This window comes from Xiphophorus couchianus, chromosome 17, assembly GCF_001444195.1.
Source record: "Xiphophorus couchianus chromosome 17, X_couchianus-1.0, whole genome shotgun sequence".
In the NCBI taxonomy this organism is placed as follows: Eukaryota; Metazoa; Chordata; class Actinopteri; order Cyprinodontiformes; family Poeciliidae; genus Xiphophorus; species Xiphophorus couchianus.
Genome location: NC_040244.1, coordinates 5,850,619 through 5,869,605, shown reverse-complemented (window position 1 = coordinate 5,869,605; position 18,987 = coordinate 5,850,619). Strand labels below are relative to the sequence as shown.

The 18,987-nt window shown below is 38.7% G+C and overlaps 1 protein-coding gene across 2 annotated transcripts; it reads right to left on the bottom strand.

Moving 5' to 3' along the window:
* Positions 1-43: 43 nt before the first annotated feature.
* LOC114160999 (sortilin) lies at positions 44-13,593 on the bottom strand. 2 transcript variants are annotated; one of them, XM_028044000.1, is made up of 21 exons: positions 12,018-13,593; positions 11,714-11,776; positions 11,084-11,160; positions 10,911-11,007; positions 10,072-10,239; positions 9,847-9,920; positions 9,591-9,637; positions 8,747-8,883; positions 8,567-8,650; positions 7,574-7,634; positions 6,654-6,806; positions 4,539-4,636; positions 4,355-4,454; positions 4,103-4,277; positions 3,210-3,403; positions 2,530-2,722; positions 2,242-2,358; positions 1,662-1,803; positions 1,416-1,522; positions 1,252-1,340; positions 44-1,109 (listed from the first exon to the last, which is right to left on the bottom strand). In XM_028044000.1, exons 1-21 carry the CDS (start codon positions 12,687-12,689, stop codon positions 1,084-1,086), a joined length of 2,874 nt encoding a protein of 957 aa, XP_027899801.1. In that variant the 5' UTR covers positions 12,690-13,593; the 3' UTR covers positions 44-1,083. The 2 variants fall into 2 exon arrangements, with proteins under 2 accessions (XP_027899801.1, XP_027899800.1); XM_028043999.1 differs by having other exon boundaries at positions 974-1,109; positions 1,223-1,340; positions 12,018-13,589.
* Positions 13,594-18,987: the final 5,394 nt, after the last annotated feature.

Genomic DNA, 18,987 nt, shown 5'->3' with positions numbered 1-18,987 from the left:
TATTGAATGGGTCTGGATATGGACAAGAAAGGACACTTTAAAAGTTTGTAAAAGTATTTTATTATTATTTTTATTTGGCTGGTCTTGTACATTAGGGTATTTTCAGTCAGTTCCAAAAACAAGATATTCGCTTTTTGTTCCTATTTCCTTTCTCCTTTTTCATGCGTGAAGCTAGTGCAAAAACATCCATCAAAAAAGAAATTCTAGTTGTAAAAAAAATTCCTAAATGAACAGAAAAAACATTTATTTTCCACAACATTTAACATATTCAATAAAGACATAAAATATGGTAAAAATGTATGAAGAATAAATAAGAAGTTCAATTAATCTTCCATTAGAGTCCGTTTAGCAGCAGCTTCACAAGTATGAGCCTTTTACTCTATTTATATAACTGTCTGAAAACATTGACTTAAAAATATTCACAAAAAGAAAGTTGGTTTTTTGTATCAAATTTAAAAACTATATATATGTTCTCAGCAAGAGCAGTTATCAAAATGAATAAACCTTTTTTTTTTAAAGAAAGGAATTTAAATAATTTGCTGAGTATATTATTTAAAAATCTTTTATTTATTGGCCCTAAATCTAAATCCTTGAGAAAAAAAATTCAATCCAAATAAACGTCCCTATACGAGTGATACATCTGTCGAACAAAATCTTTGTTTTAACCAACTTCCTGTATTTTCTCGCTTGTTTTGAGAAATACGGAACATGTCGCAACGCCCCCTGCAGGTCTTCTTGGTACATTCGACACGTGTTATTGCTTGGAATGTTTTCTTTCTGTGAAGGAGGGTATCCAATGCGAGCAACAATATTTCAAAGCATTAAATATAGCAAAAAGGTAAAGACATAAATAAAAGTCAAGATTCTTTCAGAGTTTTTACAGTTAAAAGCTGAAATATTTGCAAAACAGTCAATAAAATAGAATAGAAAAATACTGTACAAATAAAGAAAATGTACACAAGGCACAAAATAGTTGAACTTAAGTTAACAATTATTATTTTCATGATTTTTACATTCGTAGTTAAAGCAGGGGTTTTTTGTCTTCTGTGGGACCAATTTCAATTGTTATCATTTTCTTCAGTTTCAGCCATGCGTCATTCGAGAAGATCCTGACAAAACAAAAGCGTAAGCGTATTAGTAAATAAGTGAAAATGACATTTTTGATTCACAAACCTCTAAAAATTTGAGAAAAAGTCCCAAAACTATCCTGAAGTACTCTTACCACATCTGAGTCGTGCTGGCAAGCCGTACCGTTGCTGCTGGCAGCACTCCCGAGCTCTGCTGTGATGTCATTATTATCATCCTGCATGCGAAGGTTAGAGAAACGATACGCTGGCATCCTGCAGAAACCACAGTCATCTGCTTACACTCAAGGGGTAAAAGCTGCATGCTGGGAGTGTGTATGTCTAACTCACCTGGTCCTATAAACACCTCTCTTGACAACAAGAACTGCAGAGACGATAGCCACTAGAACAATAACTGCTGCTCCTACAGACACCAGGATCAGGACAAGCCTTTCTTTCTGGAAACAAAAAAAAAAAAAATATATATATATATATATATATATATATATATATATATATGAATATATATATATTAGAGAACTCTAATCAGTAAGAACAGAGTACAAACAAACATTTTAACATTAAAACTGTTCTTACTGGTGTGTCAAAGTGTCCAACTGATGTGGACTTGGCTGAAGGGTCAGGGCTGGGCTTAACCCCGCATGGTCGGATGATTGTCTGCACCACACCCTGAGGAGTGAACCCACCCTGACACTTGTCACTTGGGACTTTTCGGTACCTGCAAACATTGTGAGAAGACGGTGTCCTTGCTTTGTCACATTTATTAAGATTTTACCTGATAGACCAAAACAAAGAAGCTGTTAATTGTGAAATTGTAAGAAAATAATACACGCTTTTGAGCCGTGCTATATTTTCTGTGTAAACGTTTCACAAAAATATGAATGGTGTGGCACGCATTTGAAAACGCCCCACTGAGCCAATATTTTTTAGTATTTAAAACCACCCTTTGCTGCAGATTGTCTTAGTTTTTAGTCTCTCGACCAACTTTACAAGTCTAGAAACTGATACTTATGCCCCAAAATAACTGAGAGCATTGCTTACCATCACGTTTCAAGAGTAGTCACAATTTCTTGATTAGGGTATAAATATTTCTATAGTTAGACCTAGTCATGCATGAAAAGACATAATCTTTCATTTAAATAGCTTTGATTATTACCCAGCAGTCAGAAGCTCATCCTCCTCTCCATTCAGACACATCTCAAAGGTTTTGTTTGGAGTATTTGGCTGTCTCACACACTCCGAGGTGTTCACGTGACGATAGTAGCCATAGTCACTGTTTTCAAAGACAATAAGATGTTGACAAAAATGCCAGCAGCACAACACAACCCTCCCTTATACAAACCTGGACTGAGATGTCGTTTTTGGTGAAGCTAATTTATGCACCTAACCACTTGTTGAGTATGAAATGTCTATAATTTAAGCGATAACAAACAAATTGACATACCATAAGTAGTCCTCTCTGGTGCATGGACATGGGATTTGCTTCTTGGTGACCACAAAGTTTCGCCCATTTCTGCACACAGACTGCTTCTTCAGCCTCCTGTAGGTTTCCTTCATACCAAGGACACAACCATTTCTCTCTGAGTTCCTTTTGTCTGTAGAATGAGCCAGCCACTCTTCATAGTCCTTCTTATTACCTATTAATAGATCAAATCAAAGTTAATACCTGTGTAACTATCACTTGCAGTGATCCTTTGCTATGAGAGGGTTTAGCGTAAAAAACAAAAAGATGAATTTGTAGAAAAATGCCTTGCGTTCAATGTATAGTACAATAGAGGATCTGTGATGCTCTGGACTTTTCTGTTAGATCATCATAAGAGTACACTAGTAATTTTATTTAAAGCTCCTTTTAAAAACAGTTGAAGCGTAGCTGAACTGTGAACCTTAACCTGGACATTGTTCTTGTATAACATTGACTTTTTGGTACATTTTCTAAAATTATCTTTGTACAGTAATGAGTTCAAAAACTCTCTTTACAGTTAAAAAAATAAAATAAAACAATTGCTACACTCACCACTATGTGGCAGCATGTCCTACAAATACTCAGCATGAGATTTAGGAAAGAGCAAACTTACTGTCTGTGATCCTGGGGGAGTTCCCCATTTTTCGTCATTCTTGACTTACATTCTCTGGTAATGAGGCTCTGGAAGTCGATAGTGACAGCCACCCACATCGGCTGACCGTCTTCCTCTGGCCTGAAGCCCCACACGCTGACATTCATGGCCTTGGTGCCTGGCTCAGAGGCCAGGCCTGCGAAGAAGAAGGGCTGCTCGGTGAAGTTATACAATTTCCAGCACTGGCCCTCGTCAGTGGAGAATCTGATGGGAAATGCCATTGGCACAGTTTAGGCACTCGATACACTGAGCTACAAAAAGATATTTTTTGGAAGCTGTCTGTGTTTTTTCAACTGAATTAGGACTATTTTGCACCGCTGAATCCAAAAATGACATCCGTTTTTCTCAATCAGGTTAGGTTTTTATTCAAATTTGATTCAGAGAAATCCGATCTTCTGACTAAATTGATGACATTTTTGTGACTTTATCAATTAATTTCCGTTAATATTTCCCCTCCAAAAAAAGTTTTAGGAGAAAAAAAACTTGTTTTCTAACAGAGTGTATTACTTAGATGTTACAAACTTAGTTTTATGTAAATTGAGTAATAAACACTCATAAGCGTAAGTGCATGTAAATTGAACATTACGTCTTCATTGTGCAAAATTCTCCATCTTTTCTGTCCTGATGGAGTCTCTCCTCCTGCTCATCACTCATTGAGCCCAGATTCTCAGGAAACCAATCCATATGTGAGAACAAGTAATGCATTTCGATGCTCATGTTGCATCCATAGCTCAGAAAGTTGACCCGATTGAGCAAAACCAACACGATTTTTGGATTCAACTCATCAAAATGATCCTAAAACAGTTGAAAAACCACAGCAGATTTTTTTTTTTTTGGCTGTTGACCAAGTGTTATTTTTCAAGCTAAACCAAAACCTAAGCTGCTGGTAATTTCTTTAATTACTTGATGGTCTTGACTTGTCCTTCACGGTGAACCTCCACAGCCACTATGAGACCCCCAGAGTCTAGTATGCTGTAGTGGTGAGGGCCCTTAAGGGTCCCTATCCAGTTATACCCCCCATCCGAGGAAACAAACACATCTGGGTGCTGAGATGATGAGAGAGAATCACCCACAGAGCCTGATGGAGAAAAAGATAATATAATCTAAGATAACATTAGATTCTAAACATATTTAACACAAAGGGCGTCAAATTACCGTGAGCAATGACGAGACCAATGGCAGTTGGCTCAGACAGAGCAAGCACTGGAACTATTCGGTTTTTACGACTGTGTTCTCCATGAATGTGAAGGTTACACTGTTAAAAATAGACAACAAAACCAGAGTTAGAAACTGAAGTCTTAAGAAATAAAGCCTTTTTTCCACATGTTTCTTCACATACACGCTTAACATTGTCTGCACAGTTCACATTCTGGGGTTTCTTCAGTTGCCTCCATGTTCCTCCTCTGTTGAAGGAAATGACAGATCTTATTCGACCATCTGCAACAGAACAAAGTTCTCAGGTCAGGTTTGGTTTTTAATTTCATCTAATGTCAGTTCAAGGTAAATACTCATAGTTTAAATACGGGAGCACAGAAATGAAAAGGTGACAAGCCGCTTTAAAATGCAATTGAGTATTTAGGAAGATATGGTGGCAGAAGAGCAAAAATATTACCCAGTCCAAAACTTTGCAAAACACAGGTGGAGTTTTGTTCATTTAGGGGTTAAGATTGTATTTCTATGCCTAAAAGCTTAGGATGCATGGAGTCTTTGGTGTATTTGTTTCCATTTCTTAAGAAAAACCCTTTAAATAATGTATATCTATAAGAGGGGTAACTTTGAATAACCAAAAATATTGATTTTACTTGATAGAAGTAGCTAAAATGTAGGGGATTTTAGTTATATCATTCCATTTTGATACAATTTCAGACCTTAATCTACCTTACTATGTCACTGTTTATAAGATAACAACAACAAAAGCACTTCATAGTAATGTGAGGGTCACTATCAGCCAAATGTTTCTGCTCAGTTGTATTGATTAAATTATCTTTGGGAAGCGTGAGAAGCTCTAGAAAATCAGGAGTTTTGTGAATTGTCTTCTGTGGTGAATTTTGGTGAAGAATTAGAAATGATCTTACAGAAGTGCTGCTGTCCAACAATCTGGAAGTGTTTTTCCAAGTTATTTGCAAAAAGGTTATTCACAAGTGGATAACAGTCTTGCCAACCACCAGGGTTTTCCAGCAGTGAATGCCCAGCATCCTTACCAGGTGCACTACGCAGGGAAGCTCCTGACCCTCCCCCTCCCCCGACAACTTTAAACGACTCCAGACAACTTGTGAACTGCTAACGCTCATTAGGGTGCAATTAGAAGAAGAGAAAGCAGCATGGCCTGCAAGGTTGCTATGAGAAAAGGGATGAAAACACAACGGCTTCAGTTTGCAAATCTGTCTCTAAGCAAGCCACATGGCATCTGGAACAGGCCACATGGCATCTAAAGGCCCTTATTTAAAGGGCCTTTAAATAAAAAAATAATTTCAGATGTTTGACAGTTTGAGTTTGATTAAAGCAATAAAGCCTACACATCAGCACAAAGATCTTAAACCAGCTGGTGACAGATGGGCTAGGGTCTGGTCTTGTTTTGCGGCCACAGAACCATGGTAACTTGCAGACATGAAGCAAGCCTTGATCCCCTCTGTGTGTTCAAAATAAAGGGTCTATAAAGAGCAGCCAGGTACGGTCTGCAGACAGCATACAGTAGTTCGCTACTAGGTGATCAAAGGCTTAAAGGCTCGACACCTTATCAGGTTTTTCGGGGAACATTTTCAGTGAAAGTTGAAAAAAGGACTGCTGATGATAATCCAGGCAACTATGACTTTGAAGTATGACAAATATTCAGCAGCTGACAAGATCCACTGTCTGTTCTCCATACATACGTTCTTGATGTATTACTGACTGGGAACTCAAACCTTGTGGGCAAAGAGAATGCACTATAACAAGCACATTCTCTACTGCACAATGTTTGTTTGTGGCTTCAGTGGCTGTGCTACATTGCCACATAAGGGCCTGGCATATGCTTTGTAACATTTTTGGTTATGTGGGTTGGGTTTATTGAAGACTATTTTCATCCGGACAAAGCCTTTTGGCCTTAATGTGTGTCTTAGTATAAATAGATTATGATTTGCATGCATAAAGGAAACCTGTCTGAGTGGACCTCCAAAAGTCCCTCTAGTCCAGAGCTCTACATTTTCCTAAATCAAGCCCTGGCTGTAGTACTTGCTATGAAAAGTTTGAGAATCGAAATTAGCGAAAGCGAAATTATCCTTTATGGTATCATGTATGGAAATGATACCTTCCATATCTAAATTTAGAATCAAATGAGCACCAAGTTATATTTTTAACTTTTTAACCTAAACTTTCAGCCTGCAAGAGGGTGTGCTTATGTTTTTTTTTAATTGGCTTTGGGTATTCGTGTGCATCAACAGGCTGTAGAAGAGAAGAGCTTGATAGAGAAACTTACCGATATCTAGTTTATTAGTTAGATAAACTCCCCTCAGTGAGGTGATGTTGGTGAAATCGCTCTTCCTGTGTCCATCAAACAGATGTCGTTCCAGCGACTTGGAGAACAATATTCCACGGTCATCTGACGTGTACATAGTTCCAAAGAAGGTGTCTGAGATGAAAACAAACAACATGACGCTGTAACAGGAATGTCAAGTGGGGGCCACGGTTTGATAATGTATATCTTTTGTTAACACGTTAGGTGTGACATTTAGTACAGAAAACCTGTACAGGTTTTAACACACCGACACAAAGGATAACCCCAGGCGGCCGAAAGTCATTAAGCCTGTGTTATGAGTGTGAATCTTAAATACACGTGTCGGCTAAAAGCTTGAAGGACAACGATGGTTGAGAGGTGTGAAGGGTGTCACGAAGTGTGTGTACTTGTCTTGCTTGTGAAACACCCTGATCCACAGGCAAGATTACCAGTTTTTGCAGCGCAACCTAATTCTGTTTCCTTGCAGCCAACAAGAGATAAGGCCCCCTGCTGCCCACATGCCTCCCTTATTTATCTCTGCAGTTCAAAAGTCCCACTGAGCTGATTTTAGAGCACCAACTGGAGCAGATGTTGGCTTGATATGAAAACAATTACAAAAGCTTTAATTAGTGAGACAAGTGTAGAGCAAAGGAAGGAAACAAGGCAACAGGAAAGGAGAGGAGAGATGTCTTGTCAGCGTCACAGAACCAGTGAAACCAGTTCAGTCTTTCTTGTCAATGTTTTCCATCACAAAAAACAAAAGCAGCCAAAAAAGATATGAACTGTCACGTGGCTTAGATATATTTTCAAATGCGAATGAGTCGGGCACGTTTTAGCTTTTCTGGGCCTGCGTTCTGTCTCAGAGGAAGAGATTAACGCAGGCCCGTGTTTTTGTGTGATACCTCCTGGGTTGTCCACATGCATGAAGAGCATGTCCTCGTCTCCGTCCAGGATGGAGTAAAACTGCAAACACACGCACAAATTGAGAGAGAGAGAGACAGTATGAGGGCGAAAAAATGTAGAACTGCAACTTTTTTTTTCATTTTGATGACTACTTTAATCTTCTTTATAAACAGAGTCTAATCATCGTGTGCCAACGTCTGTGTTTGCGGTGTCAACACAACGTGCGGGTAGGAGTTTCATTGGGGCAGGTGTGCATTCAGGGAGTGTTGGAATAGGGAGAGGTTGCCTTTCCAGTTTTACCTAAAACCAGCTTCTGTAAATCATCGTCTAATGAACCAAAGCATCTGGAAATCTTAGAACGCATTTTTACAAGACAAATATCTGAAGCTGTTTTGGAAGGACAGTTTTTTTTAATCACCATTTTCACCAAAGTAAGCAGAAAGATGAATTGATATCTCTTTCAGGAAAAAAAAGATATCGATTCAAATCTTTACTGATTTCTGTGGTATTTCTGGTTGAAAGTTCTTGTTTTTGAAACTATGATGTATGTGATCAAGGAAGTGTTCAACTCAAGTGAAAGAGGAAATAAAAAATATATATAGAATTTAAGAGATGCATTAAACAGCTTAATATGAACCCGCCCTCCCCACCCCCACACACAAATCCACAAAAACTTCCCCAATTCAAATTATTCCAATACATCCACTTATACAGCAGCAGCAATTATCATCTCAAGGAAATATAAAAATAAGTGTGTAAGTTTTATCTATACACAATGAACTTGAACCACATTGAAATGTTATAAAGAGAGTCATTGATAACTCTTATCAAAATGCAGTAAGCATGCTAATGTTAGCCTCCCACTTGAAAACAGCACAAGCTTATGCAAGTATGTGTGGATAAAAACTTATCCTGGAATGAAAACAGATTTGGATCAGCAGCTAAAATTCCTGATCTGAACATCCCACGCCACAAATCCAAGCCTTTCTTACCTGCTCTGTTGACGCAGAAGGCAGAAGCGCCTGACTGAAGGTCTCTCCTTGGTCTGATGAAAAATACATGACACGAGGAGACCTCTGGGGAAACGAACACGGTGTTATCTGACATACAGCAAGGGAGGACAGCCGAATCACTACAGCACTACAGGACAACGTTGGGTCCTTTCATCTTACCGGGTCCTCCATCACAGAGAAGAAGAGAAAGGCTCCAATGTAGCCAAAACTGAAGACGTCCTCGTGAATTATGGTGAAGGTCTTCCCCAAATCCTTCGTCCTCTTCAACACTAAATCTCCTCTTTCTTCTGCTTCAACTAATAAAAGAATAAAATTAGATTTTGTTTCCTAGTAAGTCAGCCTTCACATTATGTAAAAACTCGATTGGTACAGTTTAATGACTAGTTACATTAAATTGAGGTGATTATGTCTAATAAGTTGTGATTTTTTTTTAACATATATTACATTTGTTGTTGTAGTTTACCCTGCTGTTGTGATTGGTGAGAAGGTGATTTGTTACACATCTAACTAGTATAACGATAGGGTTTGTGACACACTCAGCTTTCCCACCTATTTATACATAACCCAGGTATAATAAAATCATTTAAATTGTGTTTATGCTTTTGGTTTTAGATGGAAAACCCCGAGGCCGGTGGAGCTCATGTCAGCCTCCCTTGGAAACTTTCTCTTGGTGCCCAGGAAGAAATAAACTGACAAAATATGACGTTCAATGTCTTTGTTCAGGTGAATTTGTTTGAAGTTATTGAGCTACAGATCTGGGTTAAAATAGTTTAATTTTCAGGGTTTCATGTGGACAGTTACTGTCTGACATGAAACAACCATTAAAAAAGATTATTTGACTCTGCTGAGCATTGATAAATCTGTTTGTTTTTTTTCTAAAAGCCTCCAAGCCTCTTTCAGAACTGGAAATACCCTCATCTGTCGACATTGCTCCATAAAACTACCAAAAGGCATTTCAAGTAAAGATTTGTGACTTCCCTTTTAAAACTTGCTTGCTTCTTACCTGCATCAACACGGCTGCAGCTGAAGAACAAATTTGTGCCTGCTCCCCTGATGGAAACAGGAAGTTACCAAAGTTACACAGAATGTCACAAGATTCTTGTAAGGGATGTTTTTGGTTTTTTTTGGAGGGTTATCCTTTTCTGTAGAGTATGACATCTTGCAAAGCAATATGCTCTAATAGCCAGATGCTTTGTAATTATGTTTAATCCCAGCCTTCTAATCTGCGCTGACTATCCCTGTTTCCTGTTTATCCTCACCATGAGAAAGAATGCACTCCCTCGTGAACTTTTGTCCATCTAGCACCAAAGTCCAGCGAGAGCCAAAGACCGTCCTGCAAGTCAAGAAACAGAGCAGTGTTTGCTTTTTCTTTAAGGCGTCTTCTCGACATGTTGACAGAGTGTCAGCTGACAGTATTAAACAAGGCGTATGAAACCACAGACGGAAAAACATAAGCAGGGAAGTGAAAGGTTTAAAAGACTCACGTCTATGCTAAGGGCCACCAAGTAGTCAGGGTTGAAGAAGTGGTAAGTAATGGACTGATCCAGGTGAAAGGGCAGCTGGGTGGATTTGAAAGTTGCTCCAGCATCCATAGAAGTGAAGATGATCCCTCCAGGGTTGTCCACAATGGGTGTGTCTGCATTCAGTATCACCTGCAATGGAAATGGGTGGAGAGCAGTTATGAGCTGTATCAGTTATCATGGGTACAATGCCTAGAAACACTATTCACAGAGCTTGAACTTTTCACGGTTTTTCCGCATTACACACATAATGCTACACTATTTTGGGGGTAATTTTGTTCAATGAATCAACAACACATTGTGCATAATTATGTAGGGTACAGAAACTTTTTGCTCCACAAATCTGGTTTCCAGAGAGGAGTGGTTAAAAGAAAACCACTGTTCAAAGCATCATCAAAGTAATCATTTGGACGAAGGACTCTGGTCAGTTGAGACCAAAATTTAACTTTATGGTTTTAATAAAAAATTTTTACAGCTTCTCAAAAAAATAAAAAATAAACAAAAAATCAGCCACGCTGATTGGATGTGTGGAAACAGAAGACATTGGTAGAGTTGATTTTGACAACAACGGAGGTGTCTTCACACTTTTTGCAGCACATCCTCAACCACATGCAATGCTCTGTTTCAGTTCGACTTCTTCTAGAAACTCACAGCGTTTCCCCAGAGTTCCCAATGTCCCAATCCTTAGAATGGTGTCAACCGGAAGGATGGAGGAGGTTATTAGTTCAACACAGAAATCCCCATGTTAAGCAACACTGTCTTTAAACTTCGCAAACAAACTGATGGCTATTCTGTTAACTCACTGAGCTCCCTGGTCCAACACTGATTCCAAGCTCCTCTTTGATGAAGGTGTGGTTGATACGGTGGGAGATATCGTGAAAGGACTTGCCATAATCTGTGCTGTTGAGAATAAGAAGGACATTTATTGTAACTCTGTGATAAGTAGAAGGAATGTGCAGGTTAAACTTGGACTCACCTTCGGTAAAGTCGAGATGAGCCTCCCGCCAGGTAAGAATCAAGCGGAGCGCTGATTGTCGACAGCACCAGGATCACCTGGTACACGGAGAAACACTGTGTGAGTGGGGCGATTCTTAAGATTAACCCTAAACTCATGAGAGTGTTTCTTCAAACTCTCACAATAAAAATGAGTTGTATTGATTTCTTTATTCAAATAATCATGAAAAGTTTGTTTCAGACAAAAAGCAGCACACAGGTCCACTTCAAACAGTGGCAATGAAGCCATCAGATTAGTTCAAAACTTAGCTATTATGTGTGTGATATTTGAGTTTATGTTTCACAAGTAATGTTAAAAACATTACAATAGCAATTTATTAGATGATACTACAAATATGAATCTTTATACATGTATGTATCTCTCTGTTTTGTTATGGATTATGTTTTAGTATGTGTTCAAAAATGTTTCTGATTGATTACTGTGTTTTTTTTTGGTGCATGACTACAGAGCAAACCACACAAATCTAGTTGGATTATTTCAATATTTGTTTGATTAATAACAGCAAGCTTCTACTTTCGTACAAACCGGACATTTATGCTTTAAAATGGAAAGCTGCATATGAGCCTGAAGAAGACCAAATGGGACACTCACTCCTGTACCATCGCCCACCCATGTGAGAATCACGTGGGAGCCGTCATCACCATTAAACCCTGTCTAAGAGAAAAAGAGGACAAAAATGTTCAAATATCATTTACATCAATAATGATGCAAACTTCTTCCATGCTCCTCTGCTTCTTTTGGTTAAGTCTACATCACCTGATGAATAAATTTAATTAAAAAAAAGAAACATCAATATATTTTTAAAATCATTAATTAGCCTCTCTTTTGTGCTGCATGTCTAGGCTTAAATAAATCTTAAGTATTTATTAACAGGCGACTCTCTTCATGCTCTCACCTCCTGTGTGTTATCGTCCAGAATCTTGTGTTCAGTCGGGGTGAGGGGAAGCCGGCAGGAGGCGAAGTTAGGATCTCGAGAAGGGTTTGAAGAGTCTGTGGAGCTGCTGGTGTCCCTCTGGAGGCGTGGGGCCTGTTTGTCCCGCCGGAAAGTGACCGTCCTTCCCCAGGGACCGCCGCTGCTGCTGCTGCTGCTGCTGCTGCTGCTGCTCCCCTCGGCTAAGAGAAGGAGGGCAATGTGGAGGACGCACAGCCCACCGAGGAGCACAGTGGTCCAGATCATTTCAGCAGAGAGAGTGGAACCCTCTGAGGAAGGAAGAGTTACAGTGACCTGTGTCCCTGCAGAGACTGGCTCAGCTGAAGGTGTTGCACTATGAAAGCAAGCCCGGGAGGTGGGGAGTGCTTGAACGGGTGGGGAGTGCTTGAACCGGTCATTAACATAAAAAAGTGCTGTGTTAAGAGAGCAGGTGCTCCCACCCGCATCCATGTGACCTACAGGAAGGATTTCTATTTCAGCAGAAGATGTGAACGCATCCACCGTTCTTTTGTACTTCTTTTTTTTATGTTTCATAACTTTTTGTTGATGTAAAAGGCATTTATTTATCCTGGTTCTGCTTTTCTGAGGGGCATTGTTTCTTTTTTTGTTCACAGTTTTTTTCTCCATGTTTTTCATTTGCCCTCTTATTATTACATCACCTTTATTCCAGTTGGTTTAAACAACATCAAAAGTCAATGCTTTCCATGAGGTAAAGAGACAACATAGCATATGGGGATTTAAATGAATTTTGATTATTATGGGTTACACTAAACGCATTCCCCAACATTGTGGTTTTTCACAGTTAGAGTTTTCCTCCACTAGCAGGGAAAGCTCCAAAAGGTTGTTGGTAAAAAGCTGTGTGTTGATAAAAGTCTGTATTCAAGCATTTTAGTGGAAAGTTTAATGGAAAAAAAAGGTTTTGATAGTGAAACTAAGCTCAATTAAGTGACATGTTCCACTCCTGAACCAGAGACAAGGGAAGAAGTGCCTTACATGCGTTAAAAACTAAAAGGACTGGATTGCTACTTGGTAATCTTAAATCTTTTGGATTTGGATATTAAGCAGAATCAAGAAGAAGAGGACGGTGTTATCTGCTGGTTCTGGTTCACGGTGGGTTATTACGTCAACGTGTCGGTAGAGAAATTTACCAGAAGGTCATTTCATGCTTTCCTTGGCTGATCAGTTACATGAAAATGTAGATTTCATCCCACCTGGACTCTGTACCCCACCCACATTACTAAATATATCAACGTGGGGTTCAATAACCATGACAAAGCTTGAAATTCACTTGAAATTTGCTGGACAAATAGAACATCTTTTTTTTTTTTTTGCTTACCTCCAAGCACTGCAAGAAGGATCTTTTTATCGGTCTTCTATAACGTGAGAATTTTCTGAGAAACTGAATTTTGGGGTTTCATGACCAAAATTAGTTGAGATAAACAACTGACTAACACTCTATGTGAAATGAATCTATAGACTATATGGTTTCACTTTTAAATAAAAGCACTTTTTGAATGTTTAAAATATATTTTTAGTCCCTGCTTCTGTTGTAGAAACGAAATCAACAGATGGGGTCGACTGTTTTTTCACGTATGGTCGATCTTTCTATAATCGCCCTGGGTGAGCATAATGTGCAGAAATATTCTGACAATTGACGCACAAGTTTTCAGCCTTGTTTTTGCTTACGCAAACATGGAAAGGGAGGACATGTACTGACAAGGAGTAAATATTTAAGCAACTTCTATCACTAGAAAAACTCTTCTATTAGGATACATTTAACAGTGGTCCCGCCAACAAAGTGCAGCTTTCTTGCTGCCGGCTGTATCCAGGTTAAATCTCTAGCCAAGAGAAGCACGTAAACGACATTTCGGGTGGATGAGTGTTGTTCGGATGTGCATGTCATCATTAAGTTTTGGGAGCGGCAACAGATGCAACCTCACACAGTACGTTACTAATGGCTCATAAAACGGAGGGATGATGGACACAAAACCACAACATAAATGAAGAAAAGTGCAAGATGATAAACTTCCTTTCTGTAGGAATCCACACGTGTACAACGATCTTTGTCAGCAGAGATGCTGACTTTTTAAAAAGAACTTTCCTCTCAAATACATCTAAAGTAGAAAAACTGAAAACCTGAACTGTTGATACAAGACAGGATGGATACATGCTAAAATGACGTTTATGCCCAGTTCTGACCCTAACATCTGAAAACTGCAGCTGAAAACAACACTGATTGGATCAGTCAATATTTTCCTATCTGTTATTATCCAGTTCCGGTGAGTCCGTGTGAATTGTGACCTCAGTTTTCCATTTTTAGATGACCCAGTTTTGTCTTCTGCTTCTGTAGCCCATATATTTTGCAGGGCACAGTCCTTTGTGCATTCCGAGATCATATTTTGCATATCTTGACTAGTTATTTGAGTTACGCTTGTGGCTTTATCAGCTCAAACAATGCTGTCCATTCTGCTCTGACCTCTGAAAACAAAAAGCCATTTTTAACTATTGGATCTTTGCTTTTTTTTCTTTTCCAACTATTTACCGCAATCCCAGAGATGGTTGGTGGTATGAAAATCCCAGTATTTCAGCAGTTTCTGAAATACAAAGATGAGCCTGTTTTGCTCCGATAATCATGCCAATCTTCAGAGTCACTGAAATCCCTTCCTTCCTCTTTTCGAGTCATCTTCAGCATCTGTCCTTTTCTTTTCCTCTCTCTTGTCTAAAAAGGGTTCAAGTAAATGTCAACAAGCAAATGTTAAAAGTGCTTCTCAGAACTAGAAGACGAAACCGTAATTTTTGAGGACTAGATGAGGCACGGAAAGCAAAATGTGAAATACAGAAGCTTTGAGTCAACTCCAATGACTGGTCTTGTGTATGTGACAATTTCAGCGCCGCCAATACAGCTTTTAACCTTTAAAAAATAATAATAATAAAAGATTCCCCCACCCATTACTTATTAAAACCAGTTGGTGTAGGTTTCAAGCATTCGTCGACACACAACAGCACATTCAGTAGGGTCAATACTGTTGCGTCAATAGTCTCTTACGTTTGAATCTGATGATTCACTATCCAAGATTTCTATGTGCTCTAACTTGTTGGTTTTCCATATTTTCGTTTCCTGAACCTATAAAAAATCAGCAGAACCACAGTAAGAACACAGAACTACAGTCCTGAGCAAGTACCAGTTAAACAACTATTATCACAAAAGGGATCAAAGAAATACATTTCTCTCCCCATAAATTAAGCTGCTATTGCGCAGTTCTTTTTTCTTCAGACTTTGTCTGGACCTGTCCAAACCGTTTGTCACAATCCTGGACAGATTTACTGCTTCTATAAACCATGTCTTAAAGAGAGGTTGCAATGACTTTACACGTGTTAAACGATTAAAAAGAAGGTATTTTATTTCAGAAACAGCTACAAAAACATTCTAGTTTTAGTGCAAATTGTTCAGTAGTGCTGCTACATCTGTTACAGCTTTGTAGTCGTTCTGGAAAATAGCTGCACAACATTTTTTTTTTTTTTTTACAGTAAACAAAGAAACAGACAAAACATCCCCTGGGAAGAAAAATATGTACAGTCCAAGTCTCTTTAAAGTGAAGCAAAGATCCAACATCACAAAGTTCCTCGTCAGCCAATGTTTCTAGTCACAGAGGCTCTTTGCACGTGGGCCCCGGAGGGGATCTGCCTCTGTGTCTGTTGGTCCAGTTCGTGGATGTAGTGGTGGTTCTGAGCGTACATGAGTCCCCCGAAGGAGTCGGCAATCCCATAAATAAATGCCAGTAAGGAAAGTGCAGTCCCAATGGCGTAGAGCTTGAGTACCGCAGCAGCCACCATGATGGCCATGCTTGGTTACCTTCAACAACAACAACAACAAAATACATCATGTTATACGTTTTCACAAGCAAAATCTAGAACTTGAGATGTGAATGTTGAGCACCATGAAATACCCCTAAATACAATCCAGTGTGACAGATAGATTTCATAAGTCAACGTTGTGCACCTAAACTGACTCGGTAAAAAAAGAGTAAATCAGAGAAACAGTCAATAGGCGCCATGGCAGCTCCAGAGAGGCTGCGAAGAAATACATCTCAGACTGTCCAAAAATCTGGCTTTTGTAGCAGAAAGAACACATGGAGCATTTCACAAAGTTGCAAAATTAGGTGCTCAAGTAACATGAGCACAAAACTGAACTTTTTAATATACAACAACAAAACCATTGATCACTGTTAACATGGTGCTGTAGGAAAGCTGTGAGAGAGTTACTGTCCAGACCAAAATCCAATTGAGAATATATATGTGGGAGGATTTGACAATAAATGTTTACAGATGCTCTAAAAATCGCCATCCAGTCTGATTTAGCTCAGGCCATTTGGGTCAGGAAGGTTCTGCAACGGTGGCTGTATCCAAATCCCATACGCACAAAAAATATAAATAAATTTTAAGAATCCGAAAATCCATCCATCCATCCATTTTCTGTGCACCCGTGTCCCTAATGGGGTCGGGAGGGTTGCTGGTGCCTATCTCCAGCTACGTTCCAGGCGGGAGGCGGGGTACACCCTGGACAGGTCGCCAGTCTGTCGCAGGGCAAATCCGAAAATCATCCCCCAAAAAAATCATTTGTCAATTCATTTCCACGCTGCAGTTTCTCGCTACGATGGTCTACTGCATAAAATCCCAGGTCACAAAACGTGAGGATGCAAACAATCGATGCGTAAAACCGCGTTCAAAACCCATCGGAGGCGAATCTTTAGAAACAGAAACCGTTTAGTAGCATCATATGCTGTAGTCGCTGTCGTTTAATTTAATTTTTTTGTAGCTTTAAAAGGTGAGCGTAATCACTAGGAGCCAACACGCGACAGTAACAGAATATGCAGAACGTGGTTTCTTAAATAAAACGGAAGACCTGACAATTGTTTACGAGACCGCAAGCAGAGCTTGCAGTAAGGTTTGTTCGCCGAAGTGACAAGAAATTCACATACCAATGATCAACAGATGTTTCTATCTTCGCTTTCTCCTCGGCACATGTGCGGGGAACCGAACAGAACAGCTGTAAAGTCCGTGTGAAAGCCTCGGCACAGAACTGGGCTTCTTCTCTCTCTGCTGCTCCTGCTGCTGTAGCCTATCGTGTAACAGCTACTTCCTGATGGGTTTTTCCACGGGAGTTTTTTTCTTTCTTTCTAAAATACCTAATTAAAATTCGTATTCAAGTCGTCGTTTGTTTACTAGTGAGTCATTCAGCACTCATGACATGGTTTAAGGATTATGCACAATGCTTGCTATTTTTTATTAACCAAATTAAAGAAGACATCTATTATTTTTTCCTAGAGCATCGTGTCACTGCATGAAGATTTAGGTGACCCACATTCTTGACTTTCCCCTCACAACTTTTCACTCTAACCAGGGCTGGAGCAAAAACCCAGGATGCCCCGTGAAGATTTTTTTTAAGGGGAGCAACCTCCAAAATAGGGGTTACACATTAGAGCTTGACTGAGAGGAAGTATGTATGTTATTTAGCCTAAAAATAAATGACAAATATATTGATTTGATGGACGACTTCTTGTGCTAGATCCCCACACTCTGAACACTTCATAAAAACCTATAAGACTGATGTTCACAGTTTTTAACAAACAAACAAACAGTTTGACAAAAACTAGGTTGTAAATATTAACCATTACTAGGGTTTAAAAATACTCCTAATTCTGAAGGGTGGACACAACAGATCCAAGTTATTGTGGACGGTAGAGTATTACTTGAAATATATTTCTTGTCATAAAGATTTTTGAAAAGTGAGAGTTTGGGTCAGGTAATCATCTTCCTTTTTAACTTTTACTCCCTTTAATCAAATAAAACGTGACTTCTAAAGTCTGCTTAGGTTAAATTTGAGCACAAACATCTAAGCTACAACAGGCCTGGCTGACCTAAAAGAGACCTACATGGAAAGTGTTGAAAGGTGGGAAGGCTCAAGGGCCCTCTTGTCTGTGCATGTTACTTTCCAGATGCTTCACAATTTGTTTGGGAACATGCACAAGCATTTTATAAACTAGGAGTGCCATTTGGCTTCATCCAAATGATTATTATTATTTATATTTTATTTTCCCTTTGTGTTACTCTTAAATTATTCAAAACAGTGTTCAAAGTTAAGTATGAGGCAAATATAAACTGTTTAATTAAAAAGTTCACTTTGCTTTTCAAGTTATATTTTTAATTGTTAAGGAAAGAGCGGTACAAACCAATATGGTCCTATGTGGACAGGTAGCTGCCTCTTGAATCAAGAACTAGTCGTTATAAATAACTTTAAAACAATTGAATTTCAATAATCAAACCCAAGCTGGATTCAATCTCTCACCAGCTGTTGCTACCAAAGGTAGAGCAAACTGTTATTAGGCCGAGGGCTCAATTAAATTTTACACATGAGGCCATGGAAAGCTATTACATGAAATCATCATTTGAAAACATTTTGAATTCACTAAAGTTATCTTTGTCTGATATTAAAGAATTTTGATCATCTGAAACATACAGTATGTATGACAACAAAGCAAAATGCTGAAATCTACAGAGTAAAACACACATCATACCAAAGTATGTAATCCTGGCTCACACAAAAACAGAGAAAGAGGCCAAAAATGAGAATGTCACTCCCTAAGCAGACAAACATAAAGATGAATGTGACACTTATATATATATATATATATATAAACTATATATAAACTAACTATATATAAACTAAAAGTAACTACATACTAAACACATTTTTATGTGCATCACATGCTCTAAGAAAATGTTGCTATTTTTTTTCTATATATATATATATATATATATATATATATATATATATATAATGAACTTGCTTTAACACTTAGCAGAAGTATTAAACTTCAGATTTTTGGTACTAACCACAGACATAAGTGAAATGAAGCCCTCATTGGTTCCGGTC